This window comes from Alternaria burnsii, assembly GCF_013036055.1.
Source record: "Alternaria burnsii strain CBS107.38 chromosome Unknown 697, whole genome shotgun sequence".
Taxonomy (NCBI): domain Eukaryota; kingdom Fungi; phylum Ascomycota; class Dothideomycetes; order Pleosporales; family Pleosporaceae; genus Alternaria; species Alternaria burnsii.
This window is the reverse complement of record NW_024066120.1, coordinates 669,947-696,864: the sequence shown is the minus strand read 5'-3', so window position 1 is coordinate 696,864 and position 26,918 is coordinate 669,947. Positions and strand designations below refer to the sequence as shown.

At 52.0% G+C, this 26,918-nt stretch overlaps 11 protein-coding genes across 11 annotated transcripts; 5 read left to right on the top strand and 6 right to left on the bottom strand.

Moving 5' to 3' along the window:
* Nucleotides 1-2,933: 2,933 nt before the first annotated feature.
* Nucleotides 2,934-3,579, top strand: GT037_009050 (uncharacterized protein; the record flags this gene model as incomplete). Its single annotated transcript, XM_038934097.1, has 2 exons — nt 2,934-3,272; nt 3,337-3,579. The coding sequence occupies 2 exons, from the start codon at nt 2,934-2,936 to the stop codon at nt 3,577-3,579; spliced, it is 582 nt and encodes a 193-aa protein (XP_038783442.1).
* A 1,025-nt stretch (nt 3,580-4,604) lies between these two features.
* GT037_009049 (major allergen asp f 2 precursor) lies at nt 4,605-5,615 on the bottom strand (the record flags this gene model as incomplete). Its single annotated transcript, XM_038934096.1, has 2 exons — nt 4,605-5,161; nt 5,213-5,615. The coding sequence occupies 2 exons, from the start codon at nt 5,613-5,615 to the stop codon at nt 4,605-4,607; spliced, it is 960 nt and encodes a 319-aa protein (XP_038783441.1).
* A 1,282-nt stretch (nt 5,616-6,897) lies between these two features.
* GT037_009048 (zip-domain-containing protein) lies at nt 6,898-8,430 on the top strand (the record flags this gene model as incomplete). The annotated part of the gene is made up of 3 exons (XM_038934095.1): nt 6,898-7,061; nt 7,118-7,219; nt 7,266-8,430. The coding sequence occupies 3 exons, from the start codon at nt 6,898-6,900 to the stop codon at nt 8,428-8,430; spliced, it is 1,431 nt and encodes a 476-aa protein (XP_038783440.1).
* A 159-nt stretch (nt 8,431-8,589) lies between these two features.
* GT037_009047 (uncharacterized protein) lies at nt 8,590-9,546 on the bottom strand (the record flags this gene model as incomplete). Its single annotated transcript, XM_038934094.1, has 1 exon — nt 8,590-9,546. The coding sequence occupies one exon, from the start codon at nt 9,544-9,546 to the stop codon at nt 8,590-8,592; it is 957 nt and encodes a 318-aa protein (XP_038783439.1).
* A 211-nt stretch (nt 9,547-9,757) lies between these two features.
* On the top strand, nt 9,758-11,873 carry GT037_009046 (cutinase transcription factor 1 alpha; the record flags this gene model as incomplete). The annotated part of the gene is made up of 2 exons (XM_038934093.1): nt 9,758-9,951; nt 10,007-11,873. 2 exons carry the CDS (start codon nt 9,758-9,760, stop codon nt 11,871-11,873), a joined length of 2,061 nt encoding a protein of 686 aa, XP_038783438.1.
* A 143-nt stretch (nt 11,874-12,016) lies between these two features.
* On the bottom strand, nt 12,017-13,958 carry GT037_009045 (heme-dependent catalase; the record flags this gene model as incomplete). The annotated part of the gene is made up of 4 exons (XM_038934092.1): nt 12,017-12,232; nt 12,285-13,448; nt 13,500-13,665; nt 13,720-13,958. 4 exons carry the CDS (start codon nt 13,956-13,958, stop codon nt 12,017-12,019), a joined length of 1,785 nt encoding a protein of 594 aa, XP_038783437.1.
* An 820-nt stretch (nt 13,959-14,778) lies between these two features.
* On the top strand, nt 14,779-15,880 carry GT037_009044 (uncharacterized protein; the record flags this gene model as incomplete). Its single annotated transcript, XM_038934091.1, has 3 exons — nt 14,779-15,123; nt 15,191-15,542; nt 15,843-15,880. The coding sequence occupies 3 exons, from the start codon at nt 14,779-14,781 to the stop codon at nt 15,878-15,880; spliced, it is 735 nt and encodes a 244-aa protein (XP_038783436.1).
* A 725-nt stretch (nt 15,881-16,605) lies between these two features.
* Nucleotides 16,606-19,444, bottom strand: GT037_009043 (uncharacterized protein; the record flags this gene model as incomplete). The annotated part of the gene is made up of 2 exons (XM_038934090.1): nt 16,606-16,835; nt 16,885-19,444. The coding sequence occupies 2 exons, from the start codon at nt 19,442-19,444 to the stop codon at nt 16,606-16,608; spliced, it is 2,790 nt and encodes a 929-aa protein (XP_038783435.1).
* A 1,260-nt stretch (nt 19,445-20,704) lies between these two features.
* Nucleotides 20,705-22,466, bottom strand: GT037_009042 (mfs quinate transporter-like protein; the record flags this gene model as incomplete). Its single annotated transcript, XM_038934089.1, has 4 exons — nt 20,705-21,346; nt 21,400-21,879; nt 21,931-22,292; nt 22,343-22,466. The coding sequence occupies 4 exons, from the start codon at nt 22,464-22,466 to the stop codon at nt 20,705-20,707; spliced, it is 1,608 nt and encodes a 535-aa protein (XP_038783434.1).
* Nucleotides 22,467-23,512: 1,046 nt separating this feature from the next.
* GT037_009041 (glyoxylate reductase) lies at nt 23,513-24,617 on the bottom strand (the record flags this gene model as incomplete). Its single annotated transcript, XM_038934088.1, has 3 exons — nt 23,513-23,614; nt 23,668-24,149; nt 24,197-24,617. The coding sequence occupies 3 exons, from the start codon at nt 24,615-24,617 to the stop codon at nt 23,513-23,515; spliced, it is 1,005 nt and encodes a 334-aa protein (XP_038783433.1).
* Nucleotides 24,618-25,548: 931 nt separating this feature from the next.
* Nucleotides 25,549-26,773, top strand: GT037_009040 (uncharacterized protein; the record flags this gene model as incomplete). Its single annotated transcript, XM_038934087.1, has 4 exons — nt 25,549-25,578; nt 25,670-26,105; nt 26,172-26,198; nt 26,259-26,773. 4 exons carry the CDS (start codon nt 25,549-25,551, stop codon nt 26,771-26,773), a joined length of 1,008 nt encoding a protein of 335 aa, XP_038783432.1.
* Nucleotides 26,774-26,918: the final 145 nt, after the last annotated feature.

The window sequence follows — 26,918 nt, the reverse complement described above, 5'->3', positions numbered from 1 at the left end:
ATGACGATCATGCACCATGTTAGATACAAGATTCGGAACTGCTATAGTGCTCAAATGAATGTTTCGTCCGGTATTTTGTGGCTGGTACTTATAAACTGAGGAGCGTACGTTGACGGCCGAGGGTGCTTTCTTTGCTTTCTTTCGATCTTTGTTGTTTGAGGGTTGGCTTCATGTCTGGCTGTAATGCACGCATGAATTGCCTAACATCTATCACTCCGTACCTCTCGCGAGAAAGTATCGCGGTAGATCGAATCTTAAATTAAATACAACTTGCAGAGATAGTTATGATGAACACTGTACATCAGTGTACCCGAGGCAAAGCCAGTGATAGATATATACAAATGTATCTATACAGTAATCGACTACTGTGCCACGATCGAAAATTACTTGCCAAAGCCGCTCTCATTGTTGAAGACCATCGACAGCATTGCTGGAATAGCTTTGAACGTGGCTGTGTTGCTGGGCGACGAAACTAGTACACTATGCGCCAAGCAGTCGTCTTTCTAAATGTGTGAGCAGCATGGCGGCATTGATTTGGAACGATAGCCGGTATATGCGAACAGGTGGAAGAAATCCGTGCTAAACATCGGGAATCGTATTCGAGTTGAGCGTGGTGATGGTTGAGAATGGGCAACCAGCCGACTGTTGTTGTACTTCAGCACTATCGTTACCCTGTACTGCTTGGCGGGACGCCCCTATGTAGCGGGATCTGCAGTGGGACACCGTTGAACGCTCGATGTTTGTGTGACCCAGGAAAAAGAATGTGACAGTGTATAAGCTGGCGATGAGGTTTGGTTACGCAGAATGGATCCGGAGCACCCTTTGTATCTTATGATGCTTAGTACTCATCATTTATTCCCAGTTGTTCCACAGCCTTGTCGAGAACAGAGCATGGGTCTTTGATTTGAGCAACGTCTGACGTTCTTGTAGCCTCCTTGCGGACTTTTCGAATTCCAACACCGGCAAACTCCTCGGGTGCGATGCAATCTCACGCGTCGTCAACCAACCATCGCTAGAGCTGACCCTGTCTCCTTCGTACCGAACTTCCGCCATTGAATTTTGCCCACTCGAACATCGCCAGCCATGCCGCAACCGTTCAATTAGTCGTCAACCGGAGCGGTTCGTCGAGAGGTAACTCCGATACTAGTGGATTTGTGCACAGACGATGCCACCGTCGTCACTCCACTCCGTTGAAGAAGCTACTCGACAAGCTACTCATGAATGTCGACACCCAACTCTTGGAATTCGATCTTAGCAGTTTAACCTCGAGGAAAAGACCACTCGGCTTTACCGATCTCTTACGCAGTCGGAGCAATTCCATGATGGATGGCCCAGCCAGCACTCACCCTCTTCAGCCGTACAGACCTAGCGCGGAAAGTGACTTAACTCACGCTGCAACCCATCAACCACCTCTCTGAGGTTCCCTTCCCCACACCTTCCGCAGCAGAATACCCAGCACTCCAGATGTTCTTTTGGCATGCACATGTGTACATGGACGAGACACAATGTACCTTTCGCAGGTGACGAGCATGGTTGACTTGGACCGAACGAAGTACTTTCATATCTACGTATCCAGGTTAAAAGAGTTTCGGGCCAAAGACCGGTCTCAGGGAAGGAGATTTTCGAAATTCTATCCAGTAGGGTTTAGAGTTTGCGCATCTTAAGCCCGTCCGTTGAAGTTATAGAGGATTCCGAATACATGTCTTTGGAGGGTGCCGAATTCGTATTTCCGAGCTCGATGGGATGAACGAGAGCGTAGAGATTGACCATAGACAAGGATAATGGATGGGTACACCAAGGAGCGGGGAGGTGGTCATGTCCGAGAGGTCGATTGAACGTGTTCGTGATCATGATGCATGGATGTTATCCAGGTTTTGGTTGCGGTAAGGCCATCATCGCGTAAAGGTCCCGTGAATAACTCCTCGAGATTCTGGGAGTTTTTGATCGAGAGTCGAAAGACAGCACAGCAGGCATCGGGCGGGGCAAGGCATGATATAGGACGGTCATAGTCTTGGGGATCCGAGGATGCCCTAACGCTAGCGTGGTTCGCGCTGACACCTGCATACGTTAAATCTCCGAAGCCGAATAGTTTCATGTTACATGATTGAGAAAGTTGAGTTACTCTCCGCAATAATTTTGTATCTCACAGTGGTTCCCGTGTTTCTGGGGCTCGAAGATGCTCCCTCACGCTTCCGGTTGCGGCGGGCCGCTCTTGCTTGACCCTGCACCACTGCACACTAGATGCGTAGCCAACGCGACAATCGTCAGCCAAGAGCGTCAGCCTGGCCAACTTCATTCACCTCCACGCAATCGTGGTAATGCACATAAGAGCCAACCATCTAGAAACGTTTTACAGAATCCCAGGATAACTTGAAGACTGAACCAAGCATATTTGAACATTCATGCACGTCAGGTGAGTTAGTTCTGTAGCTTCCTATAGCATTTCCTTATTCTTTCTGGTTCTGGGTTTGTTGTAAATGACGTCCGTAGATGGCTTCCTCTTTGGTACTTCGACACGTGCAATGATACCTAGGGGCGCTGGACACTTACTCTTTGCAACAATTACCCCATCGCGACCGACTTAAATGTGTCCATACCTTCTACGAACTCTTTGCACAGGATCAACGCACTTTCTCTGCATGCAAAGGCCGTGCTGAGTTATGGAGCGGTAAACACAATAAAACATGTTGCTATCTTCTAGCCCTTCTTCTTGTCGAAAACTCGCTCAGAACATCCAAATCGTCCAAATTGGCACTGCTGTATCGATCAGTTTTGGCTTCTCAGATCACGCACTATACATACGCATCTTTCGCATTACAGTCATCATATCAATGACCAGAACGTCGGTCCCTCACACAGATGTCGACGTCACATTTCCTCATTATACCTCTCTGCTACCATACTTCGGCAACCATTCACCTGCTCTCGAAAAGATGGATCACCACAATCTACCCTCAGAGAAGACTAGTAGTACCGGCACCTACGAACTGCAGGCTCGCACCGATACCGACGACGAATCGAAATACGGCTTCTGGGGCGAATTGGATGAGACTAAGAGTTCGTGTGAGGTAGACTCATTGTACAACAAGCGATCGTTTGTGAGCGAATTAGCCACATTTTGCTGCTTTTGGTGTGCATTTTCCGTCCTTATGTTGGGTGCCTTTGGCCTCTACTTCGCTGTCGACCTTGCCTTCAGCCGTTATGGGCTAGGCACAGGGATGGCGGAATGGGCCATTCACAGACATCAGCTCCCACCAAGCACATCATATGGGGTAAGTCGACCGCAGCATGGTAGTGGTATCGACACGCAACATACTGACTCCTAGCCTGCTCTAGATCAAATTTTGCCTCGAGTCGCCGAACCGCGAAGCACCTAGTGCGCAGGCCTGGCGCTACATGAGAGCAGCTACTGGTGACTGTTGTGCGATCGACACCATCGACTTCATTCTCGACTCCAAGGAAACGTGGAAGGTTCAGCCGGGTGCTATTCTGGTCTTGCAAAATGAGGAGCCATATCTCGATCAGATCGAGAAGATGCGGACGCCCACAGTCTCCCGAGAGCAAGTACAGGTTCCTTAGCTGGGTGATGACCTTGCTGAAGAGGGTCAGTTGGGACGATAGGGCTGATCCATTGGACTAGAAAGTTCTGTCACACCACAAATACTTTGCAGGCGGCATCTGGTATTTAGCATATGTCATTGCTTGCTTAGCGTATTTGCATAAATGTCATTGATTCTGTTCGCTTCTCCATATTCCGCTTTCTTTAGAGTCATCAGGCTGTCCTATGCCTAGTACCTGCTAACCGCACTTCATAGCATCGAGCCTTCGAAACATCATAATCAGTCAGTCTTGATCAAACGTCTATTCTGCGAAAGAATCTTGCCTGTATGCTTGTTTCATCGTCTGGGTGTCCGTAGATGATGATAGAATCGTCAGAACAAGAATGGCCGCTGGCAGTGAGGGCCGACATTTGTTCAGCTCTAGTATCTTGGTATATGCGGCGAGTATTAATAATTGGCGAGTTCCTGACAGCCATATTTGCCGCCCGAGATGCATTTGAGTGACTCAAGTGGTGGGAAAACCTTGCTGTCATCAAGAAGTGATACTACTTTCGAAACCGTGATCGAGGGAACCCTTTGCAATTCTTACAGTCGTTCCGCGTCCCCTCTAGAAGTTAGAGTTCGTCTATAATTTCAACATCATATACCCTATTATTGTAGATTTAATTAGTACAATAGCACGACTGATCCGACACCTAGACTTTACAGCATTTTGGGACATATCGCTACGGGCTAGAGAGAAGGGAAACATACGACTGTGGAATTGAGTCACAGAGAATGATGAGCATACATGTATTGAGTCTATCGGGACTGATATGAAATCAGGATGAAGGTGTTGGTGTAGAGACCCTGGGTTCATAGGCATGATCCAATTGGTGTTCCTATCACGACAATTCCAAGCACAGGTCGATCAAGATCTTGAGGGAATATGGATTATAATTAATGGTTATCATAGTCTCTTTTGATTCATGCAGGAACTGATGCCAAAGTCAATTAGTTCCGTCAGTCGTAGCCATATTTGCGGCCATCATAGCAGGGTGAAGCTTAGGCAGGGGGAGAGGTAGGCTCAGGGACGCCGGGAGGGCAGTGCCAGTGGTCGTCGTGAGGCTCGCAAGCCTCAGCAGGTGCGGCAGCGGCAGACGATGTAACTGAAGCAGAGGGCTGCACTGGAGTGGCAGATGCGGAGGTGGTAGCGGAAGCGGTGCTGGTTGCAGCAGCAGTGGACTCCTCGAGAGGAGTGTAAGTGCCAGGGCACCCAACACCGGGAACAATGATGTCGTGAGCATAAGCCTCGAGAGCAAAGTACTGAAGAGTGTCGCTGTTCCTTACAGCGTAGGTGGAGTTGTTTTCAGCGAGAGCGATGGTTCCAGGGTATTTTTCTTCCTCCTCGTCATTGTAGTGCTCGACGACACCCTCGCCAACTTGGGGAAGGTGGAGAAGACGATGGAGAAGATCAGAAGCCCAGAAAGTGTTGGTCGCACCGTTGGCAACGTCGTATCCGAGCATGCACATGGTCGAGAGAGGCCTACGGATCTCATAGGACAGGTCGCAGATGACGGTCTCCGAGGTTGCATTGGAGCCGCGCCAATGACCAGCCCAACCTGTTGTTGCTTAGTTGAGATTGTTTCTCGATGGTCGAAGACAGTACATACCCTCTTGGTCGCAATTGCCATCAATGTTGTCACAACGGAAGAGGATGCCGGATTTGTCACCATCGGCAATCTTAGTAAACCAGCCAATTGGCTCGCCAGTTGGTGCCTCGCCGAAATATTTGGTGTAGACCTCGGAGGAGTTGCCATAGCGAAGGATGTGGTCGCGTGCGTGGCTGACGATGGTCAAGGTCTCTTCGAGGCCCTTCTTGATCATGCTACGCTGAGTGGCATTGCAAGAAGCGTGAATAGGGAACTCGCGAACGGCACCAGTGTCCCATGCGGTGGATGCAGGAGCAGCCTCCATGGTTTGAGTGACAGTGACGGTGGCCTGGCGAGGAGCGAGGGGTCCAGCCATGACAGCGGAAGCTCCAAGGAGCATAAGAGCAGAGGCACGAGCAGCCATTTTGATATTGACCTGTAGGACTGTGAAGAGGTCTTGAGATTTGAGGCCCGAACTGGTGTTCAGTGAGTGTCCCGAGAAGCTGGATGCTGGATGGAGGTACTTGCATTCAAGCTGCGGGCCTCTTTATATTCTACCGGAATAGCATCTCACCACTGGCAACTGTTCCTCTCGGTGCTCATCTACCGACATCGACGCAGACCTGACCGCCGAGACTTGAAGAAAACGCCTCATGGTTGCAGCCGCAGGTACATCAACCGGTCTACTACCGGTCTATCACCCATACAGAGATCTGAATGCTACGCTGTACGGGTCTGGAGGCTGATCCGCATCTTGGCTTGACATAGAAAGCGAATAGTCAACCTTGGCATGGAGGTGCATGGGGGACTGGACGACATGTCTTCGATCCGGAGCGTGGAATTATGGGTAACTAAGTACCATGATGGGCGCCCAATGAAGAGAATTTCTCAAATCCAAGGTACACATCGTCGGGAGGATTACCTGCGTTCGGGAAGACCGAGGACATGAACGTGGATGGTCGCTATGTCTCGGCACGAGCCTCCCACGCAGTATGTCATGTTGAACGTAAACAGAGATGCGGATTCGAGAAGTTCGGGTAATCTTTTGCATGATTTGGCTTTTATAGACATGTTGTTCTGTATCGTTCGGCAACTCTGGCCAGGCTGACCAAAAGCCGAGATACTGCTATCTGCCCAAGGCTGAACGAGGCAGTCAAGACCAAAACAGAAGTCTTGAAAAGAGAGATATGAGCGTCCGGATACACACCCGACTGTACGAAGTAACGTTGGTGTTGAGCGCCGAAAAGTCGCCTCTTAGGTCATGGCTAGAGTACGTCCCCAACATACGTCGCCAAGACTCCCGCCACGTTGAATAATGGCACTATCCCACTCACCTACCGCATACGTTAACGAGGCCGCCTACCTAAAAGCAACAACCCAGATTCACTGGCTCCTAATTCGATGTTTGCCCCGAGACAAGACTTGTGCCAAGACAAACCATCCAGCAAGGTGCTCAATGCCAAGAATGGCCGTGGCACTTTCTGTGAAAGTACTGCAGACAAATGGATACCGAAGAGTTCTTTGCGGCTTCCTTGTGGGGTCTTCTTGCACCATCACCGTACATTCGTTCCGCTCCGCTGACACCAGGAAAAGCTTGAACGGAGTCGATATATCAAGGGCACTACGCTGGTATAATCTTGTCCAGCTTTACACCCGTCGGTTCGCTCGTGTGACATATCCGGTAGATTTTGATCATGTCTTCCATCATGCGTTCTACCCTCTCCGCTGCTGTCCTATGTCTCGTGGGCTCTGTGTTTGCGCAGACCCCTACTGTCACCGTCACACAAGCTGGCGCGACTACCACAGTATTCACTACCGGGATTCCCTCAATCACAGCGGTATCGGACTGCCACCCTCATAGCACTGTCCTGTACGTGTTCTTATGTTCGCTCCTGGTTCCTATATCTTGGCGCTAACATGCAACAGCTGGTGCATGGTCGGCGAAGAAGAATACCAGGTATCCGGGCCTACCGCCACTGAAGAATTCCAATCGGAATATACCGGGTGCCACACTCATGGCTCAGAGACGTGAGTGACACAATCAACGTGAACAGCGGAATATTGACATGTTCAGATACTGCGTTGATGACGCTGGAGAAGATGTTCTGATCATGGTCGATGCTGCAGAATCAACAGACAGCTCCTCACACACTGAAGAAGAGTCACCTGCTGAGTCTGAGGCTGAGCCAGCTGGAAGCAAGGGACATTGCCACGACCACGCCGGTGTTGAGCACTGTGTTGGTGGAAGTGCTGAGGAAGTCAACTGCGATGCTCCTCAACGCGATTACAATATCCCTTTACGAGTCGGCCTTCTCTTCGTCATCCTCTTCACTAGTGGACTTGGTGTTTTCACACCGGTTTTGACTAGAAGGTTCAACCTTATCGGCGCCAACAACATCATCTTCGTTGTCCTTAAGCAATTCGGAACCGGTATCGTCATTTCCACTGCCTTCGTCCACCTTTTCACCCACGCCCAACTCATGTTTGCGAACCAATGTCTTGGTGTGTTGCAATACGAGGCCACTACCGCTGCTATATTCATGGCCGGACTGATGCTGTCGTTCCTGGTCGACTACCTTGGTGCGCGGTTCGTCCAGTGGCGTCAAGGCAAAATTGCTGCTCCCAATACCGAGGTCGCAACTGGCGGAGACAAGTCTGGAAGTGCCTCCCCTTCTGCAGAACCCAGCCATGATTTCAACCGCAGCCATGGTCTTCCTCATGCTCATGGTCCCATGCGTGAGGCGACCCCTATGGAAGAGAAGATCAACGTCATGAATCTTGAGGCCGGTATCATCTTCCACTCCATTCTCATCGGTATCACGCTGGTCGTAGCGAGCGATGGTTTCTTCATCACTCTCTTTATTGTCATTCTCTTTCACCAGATGTTTGAAGGCATTGCGCTTGGTACCTGCATTGCGGAGCTTCCCAAGGCCGCTGCTGGTACAGCACAAAAGCTCCTCATGTGCGGTACTTTTGCCCTCATCACGCCTATCGGTATGGCCATTGGTATTGGTACCCTAGACCACTTCAACGGAAACGACCCTAGCACTATCATCGCTATTGGAACGCTCGATGCGCTTTCTGCAGGCATCTTGACATGGGTCGGTATTGTAGAGATGTTGGCCAGAGACTGGATGCACGGAAAGTTGCTCAATGCGGGTGCGGTTAGAACTGTTTGCGCCATGTTCGCTTTGATTTGCGGTCTTATCCTCATGAGTGTTCTAGGAAAATGGGCTTAGTCGAGCCGCTCTGGAGGGTTACAAGTCTGTAAGATGTTGAAATGATGATTTCGTAGTTGTGCATTGGGAGGTGCGTGTTTGGCTTTTACTTAGACCTGGTTATAGTTTGGACTGTCACTTAGCTTATACCCTTTACGCTGGACTTATGGAAGAGAGTATTTATTCCAAGATGGAGCTCTTCATACTCTGCTTGCCAAAGCTGTCCCACACTTCTGCTTCCCATCCATCTGATCCTGACTTGTGGTCCAAGAGTATGCGATACTGCTCACCAACGTATAGTGGGCTCATTGCGCGATACGCTATCGACTTGGGTACTGCTTCCGTATCCCCTTCCTTGGCCACATCTCTCCACAAATCCAGCATGTTGATGAGGTTAAGCGGTCCGTGTACAACAGCATCTCTATGACCCTCAACCTCTCTACACCACTCAGGTAAGTAATGTATCTTGTGCGCATTAAAAGTCAGGGCCGAGAAGCGAAACAATGAGGTAGGTGTTTGACAGAAATCTCTTTGATGTCGCGCAGTCGGTAGATCTTTCTCTTCTGGCTTTGGCGGTGCCTTCAGTGGATTCTCTGGTGTAAGCTCACGCTGAAAAACCCAGTTGCGGCGATCAGTTAGCGCGATACCATGATCATTCGAGAATGTCTTCTCAACCCCCACGAGCAACATTTCACCGCCATTCTTTAATGTTTTTGGCTCAGCACGTAGTAGTCTCGTTGTCTCTTTGATTTCTTGGCCGACTCTCAGTAGCGCGTTCCGGTCTTGTGCCCATGTCAACTCGCCGCCTGCCCACATTCGCCTTGTATAAGGACTTAGCGGGTTCACAGTGCGGTCTGTACCATCAAGGCCCAACTCGGACTCAATAATTGAAGGCGTGAAATAGACGAGGTGGTAGCCAGGCGGGATCGGTGTGCCGGACGGTGGTGGGTTGAAAGAAGAGGGCGTGCGATTTAGTGTTATAGAGAGCAACTGGAGTTGATTCGCATCAAGTAGCTGTTTACGGATCGAAACAGGCCCGCTGTGAAAGCGTGTGAGGAGTTCGTTACATGCTTCTGCTGCGGAAGCTTGGCGACGAGAGGAGGTTGTGGTAAACAGGCGACGGGCTACACGGCTCATGATGCAGCTGTTCTTTTCGCCCTGAGTATAGAGCTCCTTGTGTCTCAATTCAATAGATGGATGCTATTGTGCGATGGGCGCTTGTTGACAATCAAGGAGATGTTGGAAGATGCCGAGGGATAGCCGATATCGATAACGTCATCCTTCACGTAACATTTCTGGTAACCGACTTCGGCTTCTTCCAAACAAATCGAGCTCAAGCTTCGGCAAGATGTCCGAACCGCCACGGAAACGCGCAAAGCTGGCCTGCGTGACATGCAACGCGCGACGCGTCAAGTGTGATGTCACTGACCGACATCCTTGCAGCAACTGTGCAGCCGGCAACGTCGAGTGCGAAACGCGTGAATCGAGGCGTGGAAAGCATATTAGGAAGCCACGAGCGGAGACTGAAGTGCGCAGCAAAACGTGAGTTGGACAAATGTATTTGAAGCGCCATACGACAAGTGCTGATCCAACGGAGTCCACCAAGTGTGACAGCTATTAGCCCACAACGACACGAAGACGAGGTGGCTGCGTCGCACGTTCTGGCCTCATTATCCTCAAATTTCCACAGCCCTGTCAACACCCACACGCCCGCTTCTGGGGGCCAACATCACCTCCCAACCCCGTCGGCGCCGTCGGATCTCAACAGTGATCAGTCAAAAGCGAGCTCTGTCCACCAAGAAGATGCCGTCTTTCTTGGGGAATCCAGCTCCTTACGCTATGTGACGACAGGCGAGCCATCTGCAGCTGCAGCAGAACGCCGACAGTCCTGCTTTCGGCATGCCGTCCCTAGTGCTGCAAGGGCCGAATCACTTGTGCCAGAATGGGAATCTGAACGACGTGTTGCACGCAAAAAGGCTCTGCAAGCAGAAGGGGCCTTTTCTTTTCCTCCTGCTGAAGTCCGACTTGAGCTGTTCCAGGCATACTTCAAATGGTTTCACCCGCACTTTCCAATCATAGACGAAGAAGAATTTTGGACCGAGTACCGAGAGTTCAATTTCTCCGCCTTATTACTACAAGCTATGATGTTCATCGGAGTTATCCACTGCGAGGAGTCGACGCTCTATCGTCTTGGATGGGGAAACCGGCATCGAGCGAAATGGTTTTTTTACATCAGAGCTAAGGATATCTATGATGCTACGTTCGAGACCAACAAGATCATTGTCATACAAGCTCTGTTTCTCATGAGCTTTTGGCGAGCCGGTGCGTTATTGGAGAAGGATGCACGACATTGGCTAGGCACAGCTATCAGCCTCTCTGAGACAAGAGCACTACATCGGTCTGGAGGCGATACCGAAGAGAGTCTAACGAGGGTTAAAAGGAGGCTTTGGTGGGCTATCTATGTTCGTGAGCGGCAATGCGCATCTGCTCTAGGGCTACCGTGCCGCATACGTGACAAAGATTGCGATATCGAGCCGTTATCATCCGCCGATTTCACATCTGCTTTTGCTTCAACAACATCTGTCGAAGACCGTCATCGCTACACTGTCTACGCGATAAGCATGGTGCAGCTGGCGGTCTTCTTGGGCAGGGTGGTGGACGCTGGTTATCTACCGAAGCGCACGCTCGCGCCTGACGAAAGGATCAAGCTGCGCAATGAGCTTTATAAATGGAGACAAGACCTCCCGAGTGTCATGCAGTTGCAAACCGATGCCGGTGATCCGCCAAACTTTCAGGCCAGTATGCTCCATCTTGCATACAACAACCTACTTATTCTACTCTACCGCACCAGCTTCGTTCTGGACGAGAACAGCAACACAGCAACAGACGGAAATGTCGCGCTCCAGGCTGCAGCGCGTAATTCGCGTATAGTCGAAGATATGCTGCCTGGCGGCAACATTGGGCATGCTCAGATGCATGTCATCACCAATTTATTCAACACACTCTGTATTCACGTTGTGAATTTCAGGCGCTCAAGCGGCATCAATCGCACCCTCGCTGAACATCGAGCCAAACTATGTTTATTGGGTTTGCAAGAACTCCAGAAGACGTGGGAGGTGACCAATTGGGTGTTACAATTGTTCTTTCAATACCTCGATAGAGAAACAGCCTCGAGGTTGGCTATGGAAGCGGATGATGGTGGTTCTTCGACTGCCACTGGCCAGTTCACCTCAGCCTGTACTACCACGCAACCGCCGTTGCAACACCAGGGTGCTGATAACGTCCCAACTCGTAGCATGCAATATCTCGACGCTCCTGCATCTTCCACCACTAGTCCCAAGCCCTGGTCGTGGACCTTGGATGAAGCCGACCAGTATCTCTTCACGCAGATCGAAAACGACTTTGCTTTTGGAGAGGGTGCCTTGCAGCAATGGTGTCCCGAAGACTTGCTTTCCACGGAGTGAAACAATAGGCATACTTCGAGAATTTAATTCAAGACATAGTACATCAAGCAGCCTCAAAAGCACGACAGGTCATGGCTCATTATCTTCATTAGGGTACTTTAGCGCCAGGTATCTCCGCAGTTACGCATCTTCTATCCTAACATTTAGTTGTAGACGGGTCCACTTGGCGCATATCCAGTCAGCCTCTCACCATTGGAAGGTCGAAATTTCTCCTCCTTGAACCAAACATGTGCAGACTCAGCTAGCTTCTCAACCTCTGAGAAGGGAAACTCAGGCTTGGAATCAGACTTTGCGAGGAGGTCATAGATCCCTTGAGCGTAGTCGGGACCAATGTTGTAGACTTGTGCGAGGTACTTCTTCTAGTTGGGCGTTAGCATGGGCCATTTGACTCGAAATAATGGGATGGCTTACCTGAATGTCGGCATACTTGACAAATTTCAGCATGTTAAAAGTGTTGGTAATGGTGTGTTGCCTCTTCTCGGGCGACATGACCCTAGTCCACAGCTCCTTTGCCTGGTCGTACTCGCTCTTCTTGGCCTCATGCCAATAATGGCTCTTGCGGCTCATGATGTTGTCTGAGACCTGGTACGGTGCCTCGGCGACGTCAGGGCGGAACTTGTGTGCAAAACTGTTGGGTACGTATTGCTTGTTTCCGGCGTGGTTGGCATCGACACGCATCTGGCCATCGAACTGCAAAGGCGAGAAAGACTTCGACATGAAGGGGCAGTTGACGGGAATCTGGTGCAGGTTCACACCGATTCTGTGATACTGTGCATCGCGGTAGAAGAACATGCGGAACTGGAGTAATGGGTCGGGCGAGTCCTCAATACCAGGCACCATGCTGCCGGGCGAGAAAGCGGCTTGCTCGACATCGCGATGGAAGTTCTCGGGGTTCTTGTTTAGAACCAGACGACCAAACTCTTGCATAGGGAACTGCTTGCGCGGCCAGACCTTGGTCACATCGAAGGGGTCAAAGCCGAGCTTCTCGGGATCCGCATCCTGGGGCTCCATGACCTGAACCATGGCGGTCCATTCAATCTCTTCTCCATTCTCGATGGCTTCCCACAGGTCACGCTTCGAGTAGTCTGGGTCTTCACCACACATCTGTGTCGCTTCTCGCTGTGTGAACTGCTTCTGGCCGTGCTTGGCGATGAAGTGGTACTTGATGTAAACGAATTTGCCCTCCGAATTGACCCACTTGAAGGTATGGCAGCCATAACCATGGTTGAATCGCCATCCGACCGGTGTGCCATGGTCACTGAAGAACATGAGGCCTGCATGGTTACTCTCCGGGGTATTTGCTAGCAAATCGAATAGCGCATCGTAGTCTGGAAGGAAATTCCTTGGGTTACGGGCTTGGGATCGAATGACATCTGGTCCTTGGATGGGATCGCGGCAGAAGAAGATGGGGAAGTTGAGACCGACGATGTCGTAGTTGCCCTCCATGGTGTAAAACTTAATGGCGAAACCGCGGGGGTTGCGAGCTTCATCAGGGTACTCACGACCAACGGTGACTGTCGAGAATCGGACGAAGACAGGAGTCTTTTCACCTACGCTGGAGAGGAAGTTGGCTTTCTAGAGAAAAATCAGTACGTTTCAGTCTGAGAGTGACTGTGGCAAACATACTGTGAGAGAATCAACCTTCTTGGTGCACTCGAAGTATCCAAACGCACCAGAACCACAAGGATGTACCATTCGCTCCAGGTTCTTGGAACGATTGAAAGTCTGTTGCTTCTGGAAAAGGAACACATCGCTCGCTACGGGTATACCGCCGATGGTCTTGCTGTGTGCTCTATAAGACGTTAGCGGAGATACTTCGGAGGCAATCGAGGGTTGAAAAGCTCACGGGTCGATCCATGGGATACCTTCATTGGAGGTAAAGTAAGGCCCATCATCCTCACGCTTTCCGCCTTGAACAGCACCAGAGATCTTTGCAGCTATATCGGCAGGTCCTTCGTTGGCTGAGCCCATATGGCTTTGCCTTGGCGCACGTTTCTCTCCAGCAACACTTTGGATACCCTGAGAGATGGCCTCGAGGGGATGTTGCATCGGGTCGTTTTGGGAGGCGTTTGCACCGGTCGACATGGCTGCGGTGAATTTGCTAGGTAGAGACGTAGGGATTTTCATGGAGAAGCAACAGCGCGTGAGAGCTTAAGAGGGCACCATGGAGGCACACCATTGCCGCGTAAACGGAGCACGGGTGTTACCGCTGTTTAGACATATTGTCAGGGTGATGCGTCTCTGACGCGTATAGAGGAGGGGTAGCAGATGCCACGACTTCACGTGCAGGACAAGTGACAGCAGGAATGGTGATTTGAGGTTTAGTGTCTCCTGCATCCAGAGGCTGGAAGGGCTATACGCTGGGGACCTTTTCCCTCTTAATCACGCATTTAGTGGGGGTTCCTCTTTTGAAAAGATAACACCAATTCTTGGCCGCTCATTCGCAACGGCGTTTGCAGTCCGCGGGCGCTGTGGAGCATAGTGGGCATTACAGGTATGGGAATGTTGGACTTTTGCATGTTTCGGCATGATAGCAATCTGACGTTGCCAAGATTGGCCAGCGGACAACGGTCCAATTTCCATACATCATCAGTACGTCGCTCCGCGGAACGCCACTCCACCTTCCAGTATTATGGCTACATTACCGTTGACACACGGTGAACGGGTACCCGTTCCCGGCCAATGATGCAACAGATAATCGTCAGCGAGCACGTTGTGTGACAAACTTCGCGCGCAGCTCGAGGAAGCAAACAACGCTTTGACGGTGCAGGAACGTGCCTCTGGCGAACGTGTGACGTATCGTGACCATCGCGATGTATAACAAAAGCTGGCGAACACCTGCTCGAGCCATATCGCATTCTTCCCAATAACAATTCAGTTGCACTCTCCATCTTGCAGCATCACAATGTTCGCTCCCCGTGCCATCGTATCACCACTTACCCGAGCCGCATTCAGGCCACAGACGATTCGTGTTGCTGCCAGACCAGCCTACTTTCGCATCCAAGCTGCATTCAACTCAACAATCTCAGAAGCCATAACACATGATCACCGAGAGCTAAAGACATACTACAATGAGATTGTCGATAACTCTGACGATATCGACCACATTACACGCTATGGCAATCAATTCACATGGGAGCTGGCCCGCCACTCTGTCGCCGAGGAACTTCTTGTATATCCAGCCATGGAGAAGTACATGGGAGAAAAAGGAAAGCAGCACGCAGAGTCTGATCGGAAACAGCATCACGAGGTACGTGAACATATCTCCAATTACAATTTGCATTCCGAGAACACATGTCTAAAAACAGCCACAATAGGTGAAAATCCTACTAAAGGAGTTCCAAAACATGGACCCAGCATCCTCAACCTACATCCCCAAGTTGAAAGAGATTTGGTCCCTCCTCGAGCGCCACATTGCCGAAGAAGAGAAAGATGACCTACCTGCCCTCGAACAAGCCCTTTCCTCTGAGAAGAACCGCGGAAACTCCCAATCCTTGGCCAAGAACTTTGCTCGCACGAAAGCCTTTGTGCCATCGAGGAGCCATCCCAGTGCAGGAGAGAATCCGTATTTCGAGGGACCGATGGGTATGTTGGCTGCGCCGATTGACCACATTGCGGATATCTTCCGCAAGTTTCCCGATGGCACTATTAGTCCGAATCCCAGCAAGAGTAAGTACCTCCCTACGAACTGAATCTGAAGCATATACTGATCTTGTACGCCGATATTCAGAGTGAGGGTGAACAGCTGCATGGGCGACCTGTGAGCGGAATGGTGAAGGAGTCTAAACGGAGCCCAATGTCTAACGTTGTCGTTTTGGTATTGGAAAAATGTGTAACAAAGATCATGATGTGTAATCATAGCTTTAGTGCGATGTCACCTGTCAATTCTCCGATTCTTGTACATATCTCAACTCGATGATCAAGGTCTCGTGACATATTGTGCAAACGTCCTGTGAAGACAGTTTACAGAGAACGCTACAAGACCAACCGGCTCCATGAAGTTGTAGATCGGATACGATCAAAGACACATCCACCCCGGTTTGCTCAACAACTCCATAAACACATGCCATCGTAGCATACAGATATTGCCAGACATCACACGGGAGCCAACGTCTTGAAGTAGTCATTTGAAGCTTTGCCATTGCCAGAAGTGTTTTCACATGAAGAAGTAAATAAAGAATATTGTACAAAAAGAAGGTCTGTCCTTCGCTCTTGACACGCCATGCCATGCTACTACCTCGCTATGCGTAACGAAAGACATGAACGAACTTCCACCAACGCCCGCCCAAGCGCCACAAGTCTATCATCAAAAGAGTGCTACGTACTTTCGTAACCATTCCAGTACTCTGCGAACCCGACTTTTTGTATATGGTGCTATCAACACCTTGCGCCAAGAACGGAGAGAATGTAGGATATCGTACCCCGGCGCACTGCGACTTCGGTGGTGATATCTCAAAGAGCAACACCAGAGTGAAGGAGCGAGGCCTGTGCTCTTCAGATGGGCGGAGAATGCTCCAACGCGCTCTTTGCTGTGTTTCTTTATGGGTTTTCGATAGGTGAGGTCTGGCACCATGTCCGATGACTCCATCATCCTTGTTACTTCTCCGAAGACATGATCTATTGTTCCTGTGGAGGTCGTTCTTCTCTACAACCCCAGCATCATAAGCGCATGCGCCTGATTCCTGTTTTGACCAACAACATGCGACGCCATGCGCCCAGCCACTCATTGTGATCACCTTCCGTCGTCGATCTCAACTTTCCTGGGCCTGTCGCGTTCACGCTCTCGCTCGCGGTCGTCGTAGTCGCTCTCGTCGTCATAGCGGCGACGTCGCTCACGGTCATGGTGACGACGGTCTCGGTCTCGGTCGCTGTCGCGGTCTTCGTCATCCCTATCGTCCTTGGAGCGGTGGCTTCGCCTGTCACGGTCATCTCGATCGCGTCGGTCATGATCGTACTCCTCTTCTACAGCCTTGTTATTATGGTTCATGGACAGAAGTTGATGTGGACTTACCTCTGCTCTCGCGAATCTTCTTGGTACGATCAGCGAGCTTCTGGATTTCTTCCTTGGTCAAGACACGCAGGACAATGACGCAGTCCATTCGCTCCTCAAAACGTTCCTTGGCTTGCTCTAGAGCTTCAGGGTTGACGAGGCGACGATCAATCCTTGTCCATCGGGCTCCGACGGGAATGTCCTTGCCCTTTAGAGCGTCCTTGTGTGGTGCAACTCCCTCGCGGATAGGCTCAGGGTCCTCAGGGAACTTTTCAGTAGGCTTGCGAAGGATTCCCTTAACAGGCGCAACAGGTTCCTTGGGAGGTTCGACAATCTGTACGCTCTTGCTTGTAGACTCCCTGTCAAGCGTCTCAGGCTCCTGTACCATGCCACCATCGTAGACGCTCATGGGGCGATCCCTGGGGGGAGACGCGCGAGAGCGATCTTCAGGGCCTCGAGACCTGTCACGCTCATCCTTCTTGCTCCTTCGGCTCTTCTCGCGGTCAGAGTCACTATCTCTGTCGCGGGTACTTCGGCTAGCACGCTCTGCTTCTTGTTGGACGCGTCGTCGGTATTCCTCGTCGGGGTCCAGAGTAGCTTCCTGGGGTGCTGGTTCCCTCCGGCGTTCGGCATCGCGGTCGACATAGTGACGCGGTCGCTCATCGCCGCTACCCTCAGAAGAAGGTGGCTTGCGAGAGGGTACCGAGGGTACCTTCTCCCTGTCGTCGTCTTCGTATCGACGTTCACGGAGCTTGCGCTCGGGCTCGATGGGAGGATAGTCGGGAGCTGCGATCTGTGCTGGAGCTGGAGCAGGGGCTGGAGCAGGGACTGGGACTGAGACAGCAGCTGGCGGTGGTTGCTGTGGCTGGAGGGAGTTGCGACGACCTTCAGACTTTCTCTCCCGTCGCTCGTCAGGCCGGTCGCGGCGGTCACGCTCATCGTATTCCTTCCGGCGCTCACGCTCTCGCTCCCCTGAGGAGTCTCGGTCGCTACCACGGTCCTTGTCACGGTTCTTCATATAACCAGCGCCGGCCAGGGTAGCTGCCACACCAGCCACTGCGCCAGCCGCAGTCTGCACAAAGCTACCTTTCTCTTCAGATCGACTTTCACGCTCACGCTCACGCTCACGAGGACGCTTGTCATAATCCTGGGGTGGAGCGATATCCCTGTCACGAGAGGCGCGAGGATCGGGCATGCGTGCCTCCGCACGCTCTGGCTGGTAGTAATGGCTGCTGGACTCCTGTGGCCTGGGTCGAGGAGGCTCGGCCGGGGGATATAGAGGCTGTCGGTCCAAAGCATGATGGTCGTGTGCAAGGGCTGGGGGGCCTGGTGCAATGCCGAAGCCACGGGTAGTCACCTCACGGTCCTCAAAGGCAGTGCTGTGGCGCTTGTTCTCGACACCGCGGCTCTGGCGATCGTAGTCGTCGCGATAGGTGTCTCGACGAGGCTCTTGGTGGATAGCGGCAGGAGTGCGAGAATTGCGAGTGGAAGAGGATCGTCCGAGGCTTGTGTCTGGGTAGGGATCGTACTTGGGGATGTCGCGTGCCCTTTCGATGGACGATGACCTGCCGTGAGGGCGCGGAATGCCGTTGATCTTATCGAAGCCACGAGTGGAGGGGGGAGGGCCAAGTTCGCGGGTAGAGGCACGAGCGGGGCGATCTGAGATCATGCTGGTGGGGCGAGAGCTACGTTCCAAGCTACCAGCACGTGGCCTCCGCCAGGCTGGTTCTGTGTCGCGGTACATGCTCGCTGGGTCGGTGTAGGAGTAGCCATCACTGTTACTCAGGTCGCTAAGGCGCGAGGGGGGCTTGCTGCTGTCATGGTAGCTGCGGCCGCCACTTGTGAGACTGTAGCCCCGGTCTGCATGGTCCCGGTGGTGGTGCGACGAAGGCTGGACCTCAGCTACGAGCTTAGTCAAGTGGCTGGTGTCGTCAACGCTGTAGACCTTCTTGTGGCCTCGTGATGAAGCGCCTGGAGTGATGTATGTATCGGGCGCTTTGGCGTAGGAAGGGGTCAGGGGGCTCCGTGGGCGGTCGGTATGAGTGTGTGACGAGTAGGGTGTGCGGAGGGGCAGCGAGGTCTGCGGCAAGGCACTGGTACTCACGTTGGGACGGGATAGATCGTTGGTGTTGCGTCGCGGGCGTCCGGTGTACGAGTCGTATTTGGTGGTGGAGTGCGAGGTGTGCGAGGTGGTGGGCGTGTAGTAGGGCGTGTGGTGGGAAGTGTGGGAAGTGTGGGAAGTTCCGAGGCGGTCGACACTGGAGCGTGGCGAGCTGGGACGGCCATAGCCCGAATAAGACGAGGAGTAGTAGGGGTCGGAGAAGGTGCCTGTCGACGACCTGGCGGGGTTGGAGTAGCGGCTGCCTCGCGGGGACGAGGGGCGGTTGTAGCGCGTGTCCATGCCGCCTGAGAGAGTGACGGTCTTGACGTGGAGGGGAGCGGATTTGGCGGCAGTTTTGGCGGCGGGCGTGGTGGACAAGGAGTTTCGACGTGGGGGAAGGGGCGGCGCAACGGTGCTAGAATAAGTATTGTGCTTCCTCAGGCCAGGCGGCTTAGTGGGGAGGAGAACGCTGCCCAACATCGTGTCAGCCCAGTGGTCGGTTTCAGAAGCTGGGAAAGAGAGCAAATGGCACAAACGAAAGGGAATTAGAAATTAGGCCTGGCGAAGAGGCAGAACAAAGTCGCAGCTCGACGTACATAAGGGCGTTTCAACACCGGACGACAGCCGGTGGGCACAGCCAAGTTGGCTCGACGACTAGCAGCGCGAACAGGTTGGCCGATGGTTGTAGGATGCAGGATACGCCCAAGGTCCCCGGCCACGGTGGTGACAGGGGGCGGGGGTGAGGGCACGGTGTAAAACCAACGTGATATTTGCAGCTGGCTCCCAGGGTGTGCCCAGCAGGATACTATGGACTGGGTGGTGGGGACCGCGAGGCAGCGAATGAGGCGGACAAGTGCGGTGGGGAGGAGCAACGGCCGACGGGGCAGCAGAGGTTGGAGCGTCGATGGGTTGCAGCGCTCGACTCGAGATGGACAGTAAGGATAGACAGCGAGGAGGGTGAGGATTCGGTCGGGTACAGAGCGTGCGCATCAAGCCGCCCGCCTGGTTTCGAGGTTACGTGGAGAGAGTCAGATTGCACTATGTCATCGCCCTCGCTTGGACCCGCGCAACCCTGCAGCACGCAGCCACTCAGCACAAGCCCTGGCTCGTGGCTCAGAAACAGGGTCCGCTTGCTTCTCTGCATTTTTTGGCTTTTTCGCTAGTCGCACGAGAGATTTACTAGCAATAGCTAAAACCGGTCCTAGCTACATGCAACTCTCTGCATGGCTCCGAGCAGTTACCACGTTCCCACACTCGCGCTTCACTCTGCTGCCACTTGCACGTCAGCACCTTGGTATCCGCACGCACACTCCGGCCTGTCAATAACGTCGCCCCGCTGCCTAGCATTCTCTCTAGCTGCTACACACGCCTTCCGCCGCCCAACTGACCCCGCTTAGGCAGGATAGCCCTGTGCTACCCAACTTGACCGCCAGGACTGCCCATGGCCTCGTGACTCGTCCGGTGCGACTGCCCTGGGCGGGCCGACTCAAGCAACCCGTTCCGTTCACGATCTTCGCTGTATGAACACGTCGTACAGATCCTGATGCGCACTGTAGTTTGATCGTTGCCATCGATTGGTCTGGAAACATGGCATAGGCACCGAGCCCTCACATCATGACTTCGGCATTTCTCAGCTACCGAAACACTTCTCGCGGTACTAATCCGCCGGACGCGCCGCAACGTAAGCTCTGAACATTGGCCACCTGTTGCTTTTTGCCTTCGCCTCCTCTCTCCGATGCTCTACACATCCTCGATCTGCTCCACCCTCGCAGCCTTGCCAACGCCGCTTTTGGTCGAGTCGGCATCGTCCGTCGCGTGATGATGTCTGAGCTGCTTCGCCCGCGACTTGCTTGGGATGGTATCCCGAATACAACCCCTGATAATGCTGCCCTCGAACAACTCTCCCACAGACTCCAACCGCACCCCCTTGGTTTCAGGCACGCAGAACACCGTCCAGATACCCATGACAATGCATAGCGACCCGAACAGAAGAAACGTTCCGTACGTAATGTTGTCCAGCATCAGGGGCGTAATCTTTGCGATTACAAAGTTGAAGAGCCATTGTGTCATCAGCGAGGCCGCCATGAGCAGAGACCGCACGTGGTTGGGACTGCACTCGGACGCCAGCACAAACGGGATCGGGCCCCAGCCGAATGAATAGAAGACAACAAAGAGATAGACGCAGATGATGGCAAAGATTGCGTTGCCATCAAGTTCGCCTGTGGGTGGGTGGACTGCTTGGTTGACACCAATGTAGTACATCGCAAACGCTTGGCCAATCGATCCGAGGATCAACGACCATTTGCGTCCCAGCTGCTCAGTAAATGCCATCAGGCCAATCGCTGTCACGACGATCTTGACGATACCATAAACTCCAGTTGCCTAGTTGCACGTTAGCTCGTGATGCATGCATGCGCTCTTTACACTCTACTTACGAATAGTCCGGACGAGTTACCAGTAAGGCCAATTTGCTTGAAGATCTGAGGAGCATAATAGTTGATCGAATTTGTTCCCGTCCACTGTTGCCAGAACATGAGGATAACAACAAAGCTCGAGCGGTACAGCATCTTCTTGTTCGAGCAGGCAGCCTTGAGTTGAGCAACCATCGGCATCTTCTCGTGACCGTTGAAGTCTGCGATAATCTCATCCAACTCCTGTGTTACCTCTGCGTCTTCGACGCTCTTGCCGCGGACATGAGCCAGAGCTTTAGCGGCTTGGCTTAGCTTGTTTTTCTCTACAAGCCAGCGCGGAGACTCGTTCATGAAGAGCATGCCTACAAGCAGGAAAGCGCCAGGGAGCATCTGCAGGGCAAATGGCACGCGCCATTTAGTCGAGTCCGTAGGGCTAGTAATGTCGAGGGAGATGCCGTAGTTGACGAAAAAGGACAGACATATACCAGTCACGTTGAAAAGTTGCTGCTCCACGTCAGTCGACTGATGCAATCAAGCGGTGTAGACAACACATACCATGCACCCAATGCAGCGTCCTCGGATCGCCCTGGGCGCGTTTTCTCCAATGTACGTCGGGACGACGGCTGAAATCAAGCCAACGCCGAAACCGCCAATCACACGTCCAACGTAGAGCTGGGCAAGGCTTGTCGTACCAATCCCGCACAGGGTCTGAATCAAAGATCCAATGATGAAAATGATATCCGCCGTGATGAGCGCCCATTTACGACCAAAGGTGTCGGAAACGTAGAAACTGGCCATGGCGCCGAAGAAACATCCTGCCTGGAGAACAGAAACAATGTTTCCCTGTAGATTGGCAAAGTTTTTGCTGTCCTTGTCGAGGTTGAATGAGTGCTGGAATGCATCCATTGTCAAGACACCTGCAATGCGGTTAGCGACGGTCATTCCATATGCACGTGCAGCAACACACCTCCGATGAGACCTGTGTCCCAACCAAACAGCATTCCACCAAAGGATGCCACAGCGGTGAGCAGGTAGGCTCGACGATACGTCTTGATGTCGGCCCACACCTCGGACATGTTGAGCTTCGCCATGATGGCAACGTGGATCAGATGTCGCGGAGAAGATGCACAGGCGAATGCGACGTGATGCGACACGACGAACGTTCAAAGTCGGTGATGTCGATCAACCAAACACTGCGGCAAACATCCGAATATATATCGTCAGTTTATCCTGCCTCGCAGAGCCCAGTTAGCGAACCCCGACCAAAACCCGCTGGCAAAAGGCGACCAGTTGCCTTGGCTGTCGGCATAGTGCAACGCGACGTCGGGGATATGACGTGGGGATTCGTTCGTGGGGACTCCAGACGTGCCAGTTACAGGCGGAGAGCCCCATAGCTAGTGGGTCGGCATAGCGGATGGTAATTATCCCTCCATTCAAACGCCGTCGCCGTTATTGTGTTGAGACTTTTGTGTGCTTCCTTCGTCTGCAGTATCTATGGAGACGAGTCAAAAGTTTGCATGGCCAAGAAGTAGAATGAATCGCTGGCTGTACAGTGCGGATGCAGCGTTTGCAGGAATGTGTGTGAGATGGATGCCCAGGGGGCGAAGATGCCGGGTGGCAGGCTAGGCACTTGCTTAGCGCTCCTTGTGCATCAGCTTATTTTGTGCATGTGAACACTAGAACAGCAGCCGACCTTGTCTTGGATATGCGATGCACTGCAATACAAAGACCGACTCGACCTTCAAATCACCCTTTTTGTTCTGTTCTCCACATTCCGTTCAAAGACCGACCCCAGATTCTTCACCTCCGCATCTTGCCTCCGCACGGGAGCTAGGCGATTGGAATTGCGATAGGCTTCTCATTGGCCTAGCGACCAAGTGTCCATATGCCGAAGCCAGCTCGTCAGCTCCGACACTACTTGCCGTGATCTCCACAAGCCGACGTACGATCGTTAGAACAGTTATAAAAGTAGTATCAGTAGCACTCTATATGGTCGTGAAAATATCACTCGAGTGCAACAAAGTAGACGCATGAGGTGATAGGCAGGCTACAGGCGTGCTGATATTGTTATTCTCTTCATTACTCGGGTTGGAATACAAGTGTCTCTAATCGTGAAGTAGGATCCGTCAATCATCAACTATAGGTTCGCTTTGCCCTTCTGTTCAGGTACTTGCGTTAACAGCTTGTCGCTCTTAATAGCCGACTTCAAGTTGTCCAAAACCAATATCTCCATGTCGCGCTAGGAATAGTTAGCTCTTAGTCGCTCTCACTTCACTAGACAGCGCGGCTTACCTGTGTTTCGTATGTAGCCGTTCCAACATGAGGCAGCAGTACCGCGTTCTCGCATTCCAGTAGCCCGGGATGAATCTTCGGCTCCTCCTCAAACACATCCAGTCCACATGTCCAGACCTTGCCGCTCTTCAGCGCGTCGACCAAAGCTGCCTCGTCAATCAATGCACCTCGTGCAGTGTTCACGATGATCACACCATCCTTCATCGCGTTGAATTGCTCCTTGCCAATGATGTGTGTGGTCGAAGGGTTGAGCGCCAAGTTCAGGCTGAGGACATCGGATGTCTTGAGTAGCTCATCAAAAGTCACGTACTTTGCACCGCTCTCTTCGCTAGCTGGTAGCTGGTGACGGTTGTGGTATTGTATCTTCATGCCGAATGCTTTTGCGCGATGTGCGACCGCTGAGCCGATACCACCCATGCCTAGGATGCCGAGTGTCTTGTTCTTGGGGTCGTGACCGAGGGAGAAGTTGCCGCGCCACTTGCCTACCAGGAGTGTCAGCTTTGATTTGAACAACTTTAAGCTTACAAACCATTGTTTACTGCCATGTAGGACTGCTTGATGTTTCGGAGCGCGCCCAGCATGAGCCAGATGGCAACGTCTGCAGTCGCGTCGTTGACCGCTATCGGTGTGCTTGATACCGATATTCCTCTCTTTGTGCAGGCTGCGACGTCGATGTTATTGTATCCTGCGCCGTTGTGGCAGACATACTTCAAACTCTTAGGCAGAGCGTCAAGCAATTCCGCGTTGAAGTCTCCGGTAATCGGATTCGAGTCGTTGCTTCGGTAAAGGGCGTATATACCGTCGAATTCACCACTCTTGCATTTTGAGAGGAAGTCTTCGCGGTTGCCATCGGGGTACTCGTGCAGCTTCGAGGCTACCTCTGAACATTGCTGCCATTCTTTCTGGGCATGTGACAGTTTGCCGATGAGAAGTGCCGCTCGTTGCGACATGGTAAATGTATGTTTGTGAAAGTGGTGACGATGTAATCGAGTACTTTGAAAGGATGGAGGGGTCAAGGAGAAGGAGTTGCCGGGTAATGTTGTCTCGAGCGCAGCGGCATTTGGTAACCTTTTATTGCGCGCTGCCCAGATCCACTGCTCCGACCGGTCTATTTCGGACCGAACTTTGTACTATGGAGATTTTAAGCGTGGTAATTTACCTCGCTCAATTGACAGCATGGCAGTTTGCTATCTCACGGCGTTTCAAGAACTGTGCTACTACGAACATCGTGCATGGCGATGATGCAACCCCACCATAGCCGCCTCGGCTGCCCCGCCATCGTCATTTCCCAGGTCAAATAAAAGCTCCCAATCATCAAGACAGTCAGCTAAACAGAACTATATCTAGAGCGCATAGAGGATTCACTCTGCTCCCCCAGAAACACATGTTGTTTTCGTAGGCTCTTTCAGCTTTGCAGGTCGAAAGGAGCCCAAACCCGTGACCTCGGCATCTGACGCACAAGACCATACAAAAGTTCAAACGCCGACAAATCACGTGAGCATACTAACCTCGAGCCCAGCGGCCATGACCGAAGGGTGTAAGCGTCGTCTCGGCGCATCGGCGATCCATCATCTCCCGAGCCGAAATAGATGCAGCTTCCAGACTCACACCGAACGCCTTCCAGTACGTTAGGCAGCAAGGCAGGCATGGACATGCGCTGCCTACTCCAGCCTGGCTGCAAGCGAGGAGCAGAAACTCACAAAACAGGAGATGCGTGTATGCGTGGAACACTGTTGGAGCGCCTGATGGGCGAGCACTTCAGTCCTATCCTCAGTGAGCATATAAGCTCACCTCGTTCCATGATAATGTAGTATTCAAGTTCATTGGTAGCAATTCATATCTTACATCCGGAAAACACTCATCACAAACGGAACATTGAACATGGAGCTCAAGCACGTAGCAATTCTCGGGGTATGTCTACTTACCTATCTGAACTATCCTTCACCCCAGTGTACCCAGACGACCTGCAAGCCGTTCAAAGCTAACGTTAGCGCAAAAACAGGCAGGAGGAAACGTGGGCAACACCATCATCACCGAACTCCTCAAAGACGGAGCCCGATTCACCATCACAGCCATCACGCGCTCAACATCGTCTTACACACCACCTTCTACGGCCATCACCCACCGAACTGTAGATTACACTTCCTTCTCCTCCCTACAAGCCGCATTTCAGGGCCAAGACGCAGTAGTGAATTGCGTCACGGGCAGTGCTACGCACTACGAACCATCCAAGCTCATCATCGACGCTGCGGTTGCTGCAGGCGTCAAATTCTTCTTCGCCAATGAATTTGTTGGAGATATCACACGTAAGGAGTTTACAAGATTGCCGGAAGCTTTTGTAGGCTCCAAGTGCAGGATTCGGGAGTATCTAGAGGAATTGGGTAGGGAAAAGAAGATGGCGTGGTCCAGCTTGAATGGAGGGCCGTTCTTCGATATGTGTAGGTTTTCCTCTGGGCATAGAGGCCTTGCTTTCTGTAAGAATAATACTAAACCATCTATTACAGGGCTCATGAAGGGACCTGCAGGCTTCGGTAAGCCATCCTATTCATCTATCTAACTCACTAGTCCAATCAACTCACCTTCCGTACCAGACATACCCAACCGCCACGCTCGTATCTACGGTACTGGAAACGAACCCTTATACTGGACCCCTCTTTCAACAATCGGCCTCGCAGCTGGCAACATGCTCCGCAACCCTCTTCCTATCGTCAACCGGCCCATTCTCATCTATCCCTTCCCCCACCTCACGCAAAACATGCTGCTGCACACCCTGGAAAAGCTTCTCGATGCGGTATTCAGCGTTGAACATGTTGATGTTGAGAAGATTCATAGGCATGCATTGGTCGTGCTGGAGAAGTGGAAGGAAGGTGGTGAGCAAGAAGAGGGAAAAGCGCAAATGGGCAAAGCAATGAAGGGACTAGCGATATCTAATCAGTTCTACGGAGGCGAGGACGATGTGAAGCATCTTGGCCAGGCTTTTCAGAACGAGATTGTTGGTGTAAAAACCATGCAGGTGGAGGACGCAGCAAGGGATGCGCTGGAGCAATATGGAAAAGAGTGCCAAGTTGTCCAGGGTATGTTCAACGTGGAGGCTTGCGACATTTGAACTGTACACTACTGTCATCATGTGGTTCAGGCTTGTGATATCATCAGCATTTCTGTGCTATAGAAGGAGACAACAAAGTGGGACGATATCGATTAGGATTAGGAGCAAAAACAAATCTCGTAGAGAAAGCTTTCGCATACTTTGT